General features: G+C 40.2%; 1 protein-coding gene across 1 annotated transcript; it reads right to left on the reverse strand.

The window, feature by feature from the left end:
- Positions 1-705: 705 nt before the first annotated feature.
- Positions 706-3,534, reverse strand: LOC112076681 (RING-type E3 ubiquitin-protein ligase PPIL2). The gene is made up of 5 exons (XM_024143390.2): positions 3,358-3,534; positions 2,018-2,067; positions 1,834-1,879; positions 1,615-1,677; positions 706-1,288 (listed from the first exon to the last, which is right to left on the reverse strand). Exons 1-5 carry the CDS (start codon positions 3,387-3,389, stop codon positions 1,183-1,185), a joined length of 297 nt encoding a protein of 98 aa, XP_023999158.1. The 5' UTR covers positions 3,390-3,534; the 3' UTR covers positions 706-1,182.
- Between the last annotated feature and the right edge of the window lie 2,719 nt (positions 3,535-6,253).

Below are 6,253 nucleotides of genomic sequence, written 5' to 3' on the forward strand. Positions count from 1 at the left end.
TACAACTAACTCATTAGAAGGAAGAAGTTTGGTCCAAATTGGATGTTGGGTATTATATTGAATATTATCCAAATACTGTCATTTTGAAAAAATTGCCAATTTGGGTGCTATCAATTACCTTGATGTATCAGAGATCACATTCAAATTTAAACAAAATATTGCTTCAGAAATTATAATCATACGTTCCTAACTACAGAAATGATTTCAGAACAATCCCAGATGGAGGAAGCTGAAATCCTCTTTCTTGTGCTTTGAGGTGGAACGACCCCTGGGTTATTCCTTCATAAGTGGAGAGAGAGCAAGCGCCTCAGCAGGACTAGTCCAGACGTGTCTCGAACAGGGATAGACAACCGCAGGTACTGCAGGACTAGTCCAAACGTGTCTCGAACAGGGATAGACAACCGCAGGTACTGCAGGACTAGTCCAGACATGTCTCTTACAGGGATAGACAACCGCAGGTACAGCAGGATTTGGTTCCAACGAGGCACCACACCTGACCAACCGAGCTAATTGACCAGTTCAATGATTGTCTTAATTCATTCAATACACCTGGTCTTCCAGGTCGGTTCAATCKAAAAATGTTTTGTGCCTGCAGCACTCTGGGACCGGGGTTATTTACCCCCTGGTCTAGAAACATCTCTCTGCAGGCAGACTAATCAATCCCGACAGCAGGATCCAGCTGGACGGACACACATTAAGTGTCTCTCTCTCACCCACACACTGACACCATGTGCACGCTGATACGAGCACGTCTCATCTATCAGTTAGTGCACGTGTAAAAAAAAAACTGTCATGGCGTGATCTGGACATGTGTTTTATCCACCAAGTTGAAACTCAGTTACTTTAATAGAGGAAAGAATGGTGGCTGGTGTGCTCGGGGGCTTACCTGTAAAGTCCACAGGGGAAGACATGCGCTCAGCCAGAGAGGAAGAGGCCAAGCCAGAGGGTTTCACTTTAACCAAAATCTGTCTAAAATAAGTCCAATGCATTACTATAGGCTTATTTTGGACAGAAGCTTGTCGCCTGCCTTCCTGCCTTTGGGATAACGACTCCGATTGTTGGGACGGAGTCGTGAGCATCTCGTCATTATATACACAGATCTGACTCAGATGACGTCTCAACATGCTGTGGAGGTTGACTCCCTCCAGTGGCTGGAAGAGGTACTGTCATGCTTAAAATAATCTATTTCTTAGACCTGCCCAGGAACAATCCTGTTGTGGTTGGTTGACTACTTACCTCTCCAGAGATGGGATTGGTGCCAAACTTCTTTATCCAAGGAACGATGCTCCTAAAGCACAGGACAGAGGGGTTGGTCAACACTACAGGCTGGTTTATACTTACTCTACGTGTACAAAGCGAGAATACTGAGCGAAATTGCGATCCTGCGTGGAGATAAACTGAGGGGCTGTACACGCCTGCGTGGTTTTGCTAGGCAACGCCATTTTGCGTAGCTCCTTGTAGTTCTGTCATACGTAGGTTATATGACCAGGCATAAAAATGACAGTACTATTAGAGATTTCAGCTTCACTTTACCATCAGTAAAGAACCTTCCAGACTAAACCAGCCAGGGTATATATATATATATCATAGAACTACATATAGATCTCTACTCACAGCAGGTCGAAGACGATTCCCTCATGAGTGCACATGGGATATTCAAACGGCTGCAGAGACAAGCTGAAATGCAACAGGGGCAAGATTATGGAGTACACACAATTAAAATTTAGCCCCACTGCAAAGACCTTACATTCAAATGTCAACATTAAGGTCGCTAAGGTATTTTGCCTCTTACAAACTGTACTTTTGCTCTGTGCTGGTGAAATAATGTCTTACCTGCAATGGTCAAATGGAAGACGTCGAAAATTTGACTTTGGAATTTCTTAGAGATTTAAAAATAAAAAAGCAGAATGCATCAACATTGTTAGTGAAGAACTGTTCCTAATCATCAACATGATTCAGTATGTTAAGTAATGAACAACTACTCCTCCTCTTAAGGGACAATGTCAAAGAATCCTACCTGATTTTTTCCCACCATAGAAATGGGTGTACTCAGCACATGTGATGTACCTGGAGACAAAACGAAGAGAAACAAACTGTGATATAGCCCTTGAACTATCAAACTCAATTGGAAAACTTGGTTAGATGGCAACATTTTCAGAAAACAACATWTTAAATAAATAATCCAGCATGGCTAGCATACACAGGCTAAAGTTACATAACGCTGACGAAGTTCTCCCTATCACAAATTAACCCCTACCTAAACGTTTTGAAGGCAGTCTGTCAACCGGACTTAAATTGAATAAAAATCGGACATTAATAAGTAGTTTAGCAAAAGCTAGGTAGTTACTAGCTAGCACCAATTATTATATTGACATGTCCTCAACGATTGAAGGCAGGCGATATCGGGTGGGACCATTCTAGCCAATTAATCCCTATTTTAATCGGCATWTATAATTAGGGCCAAATTCTAGCTGTCTCGAATTGAAACCCGGGCCAGCGTCACACCTGGTGCCAGCTCGACCAGAATTCGGTCTGGTGACGCCGTTACTATGCAACCACCAGCTGACGGCACCGTGTTTAGCTAGCTAGCTCGTCTGCACTTGCTGCTGTTAGCTGGCCAGGTCTTATTGAAAACTACGTCATATCAAACCTGTAGTCTGGTTAGCTAGCTAGCTAACAGCCAATTATATATTTATTAACAGCCAATACATTGTCATGGTAGGAATTACGCTAGCGACGATGATAACCGTTTAGCCAGCTAACGTCACGTTAGCAAGCTAAGTACAAGGGGCTGAGTCTGTCTGGCACGACTAGGGTAACGTTTGATACAACACGGTGAGGGTGAACACAATTCTTCAACATCTTACTAGTTCGCGAAGCCAGCTGTAGTCACATATTGGCTACCTAGCAACATGACATAATTTGCAAGGCAGTGGAAACGCAATTCGAGCTAGCCCACCAAGGGCCAGCCCAAACCGGGTTGTCTTCAAAGTATCAATGGAAACGGGGCTTGAGGGGGGAGATGTGCGTGTGATCAACAGGCACAACTAAGTCGTTTTTCGCAGTTGCCGGAATGCCACGTGCGTCCACTTACATCAGTACATTTATAACAGCCTAAACATTGACTACGACACTTATCTTCGATCAAATAACCCTCACGTAATTCAACACTCGCATAGACCTCCATACAAAAAGGACACATGTCTCGCTTCGCATCTTCCTCTCTGCTAGCGCAGATATATAGCTAGCAGCTAATATGTTTCTTTGCTCTCTGTTAGTGTAGTAACGTTAGTTGGCTGGCTACTTTATCAAGCTTTTTGACGTTACATACTTGAACATATTATGCTCAGAACTTACATTTTATCCTTCTGATGTTGACGCTTCCCCATTTTGATAGCGGTGTTAATAAATTACTATTAAACTTATTTCATAAACTAGGTCGCTAGCTAGCCAAAATATCAAAATAGACTTCGTCGTTTGACTAAACCGGAAGTTTTGAATTGTATGCGAGTTTGCGGAAGTACCATAGATATAGAGAGGGATTCTATCACAGATAGAACAATGAGACAGATATTTTACCGGATGTATAAATATGAAGCATCCGCTTGGCGTTTCCACTCACTATGGTAGTGAGAGGAAGCCCAATAGCCGGAGGTGGGATAAGGTTATTTTGTTTCTTTTTTATATTACAAGCTGGCTTTTGGAAGAAATTCTTCGATTAAATCTCAAAACGGTTTTCTGTTTCCAAAACTACAATATGTTATGAACAGAGTGGAAGTTTTGTAGACTTTTCCCTTTGCAAAAGTTTWWAAAAAAATGGCTTTGTTAGGAGTGCAAAGGCGAATATAGGTGTTCGCTAAAGGGAATAATATGCAGATGCTTGCTAGAACGCGCCAATAGGATCTCACTAGCTCGTGTTTGGATCGACCCAGCTCCTTGCTTTTTCTGTCCACTATTACTAATTTGTTCCCATTGGAAATGACAGGCTGTGGTCTATCCTGGTTTAGTTATGAAAATCTTTGACTATAGTGCCCAAAAGCAAAGGGAAAGAGATGTAGGACTCCATTGCCCAAATGCAMAAAGGAAAAGGCGAAGCAAGAGATTTTACACAGCCCAAAATCTTTCCAATAATTTTTGTATGGAGGTCAATGAGAGAGTGAGTTGCTAATTTGATACATGAGGCTTATTTGATAGAATATCATTTTCGTAATGGCTAGGTTGATAAGAATGCACTGGTATAGAGCCCCACAGTGGAGGTGTCATAATATCCATAAAACCTAGCAGTCAAACAGGGAAACGGTTCCAATCGTTATTCCACCATTCATTTTCCCATAGAGAATTTTAAAAACACTTAAAATAAAAGTTCTGTGTTTCATGTATACATACCCTGGCGTGACATTTTGATAACCAATGCTCCTTATAGGACACATCACTGCACTCTATACTTCTCTGTAAACTGGTCATCTTTGTATACCCATTGCAAGACCCTCTGGTTGATGCTTATTTATAAAACCCTCTTAGGCCTCCCTCCCCCCTATCTGAGATATCTACTGCAGCCCTTATCCTCCACATACAACACCTGTTCTGCCAGTCACATTCTGTTGAAGGTCCCCAAAGCACAAACATCCCTGGGTTGCTCGTCTTTTCAGTTCGCTGCAGCTAAAGACTAGAACGAGCTGCAACAAACATTKAAACATTTTCTTGGTACCATTTGAAAGGAAACATTTTGAAGTTTGTGGAAATGTCAAAGTAATGTAGAAGAATATAACACATTAGATCTGGTAAAAGAAAATACAAAGAAAAAAACAACCGTTTAAAAAATWATAATTTGTACCATCATCTTTGAAATGCAAGAGAAAGGCCATAATGCATTATTCCAGCAATTTAGATATTGGCCACTAGATGGCAAAAGTGTATGCGCAAAARTTTAGTCTGATCCAACGAACCATTGCATTTCTGTTTAAAATGTTGTATCAAGACTGCCCAAATGTGCCTTATTTGTTTATTAATAACTTTTCATYTTCAAAACTGTGCACTCTCCTCAAACAATAGCATGGTATTATTTCACTGTAATAGCTACTGTAAATTGGACAGTGCAGTTAGATTAACAAGAATTTAAGCTTTCTGCCAATATTAGATATGTCTATGTCCTGGGAAATGTTCTTGTTACTTAAAAACTAATGCTAATCACATTAGCCTACGTTAGCGTAACCGTCCTGCAAGGGACCCACCAATCCTGAAGAAGTTTTAACTGACTTGCCTAGTTAAATAAAAGGTTAAATAAAAAATGTAAATCTCTCTCGGACAAGGTGACTTTTATCAATATATTTGGCTCTATTTATGCTAATTAGCATCAAAGTAGACATCATGCAAAACTACAAATCCCAGCATGCTCCTGCACGTCATCTCTAGCTGACACCTTTGCTAACAGTTATTGTGTCAAATTAAAACCAACACAAGACAGTTTACAGAATTGTCAATTTAAAGAAATGTATTCATTACTACATTTAACAAATTACATTTTTTTTTAACCCTTAATTTACCAGGTAAATTGACTGAGAACACATTCTCATTTACAGCAACGGCCTGGGGAATGGCCTTAGTCACAAAAGTTCTACTTAAATCCAAACTGGTTCTCTAGCAAATGAGTAAGAATGTCTCACCCTATGTTCAAGAAAGGTGTTTTCCCTTTATTCAGATTACAACCTCTCCCTTTATTCAGATTACAACTTCTCCCTTTATTCAGATTACAACCTCTCCCTTTATTCAGATTACAATCTCTCACTTTATTCAGATTACAACCTCTCCCTTTATTCAGATTACAACCTCTCCCTTTATTCAGATTACAACCTCTCCCTTTATTCAGCATTAAACCTCTCCCTTTATTCAGATACAACCTCTCCCTTTATTCAGATTACAACCTCTCCCTTATTCAGATTACAAACCTCTCCTTTATTCAGATTACAACCTCTCCTTTATTCAGATTACAACATCTCTCCCTTTATTCAGATTACAACCTCTCCCTTTATTCAGATTTACAACCTCTCCCTTATTCAGATTAAATGCTCTTTATTCAGATTCAACCTCTCCCTTTATTCAGATTACAACCTCTCCCTTTATTCAGACTTACAATCTCAATCTCTGCCTTTATCAATTACAACCTTGTCTTTATCAGATACAACCTTATCTCCTTAATCAGATAACTCTCCTTATTCAGATTACAACTCTCCTTTTAATCATACTCTACCCACCT

Source organism: Salvelinus sp. IW2-2015, unplaced genomic scaffold (assembly GCF_002910315.2).
Source record: "Salvelinus sp. IW2-2015 unplaced genomic scaffold, ASM291031v2 Un_scaffold3922, whole genome shotgun sequence".
Taxonomy (NCBI): domain Eukaryota; kingdom Metazoa; phylum Chordata; class Actinopteri; order Salmoniformes; family Salmonidae; genus Salvelinus; species Salvelinus sp. IW2-2015.

Bases quoted from the DNA above. Each gene is read 5' to 3' on its own strand.
- LOC112076681 (XM_024143390.2), bottom strand. From the start codon at position 3,389: ATGGGGAAGCGTCAACATCAGAAGGATAAAAT. The intron at 1,678-1,833 runs GTAAGACATTAT...GTTGCATTTCAG, and splicing joins CTTCCATTTGACCATTGCAG to CTTGTCTCTGCAGCCGTTTG. The intron at 1,289-1,614 runs GTGAGTAGAGAT...CCTGTGCTTTAG, and splicing joins GGAATCGTCTTCGACCTGCT to GAGCATCGTTCCTTGGATAA.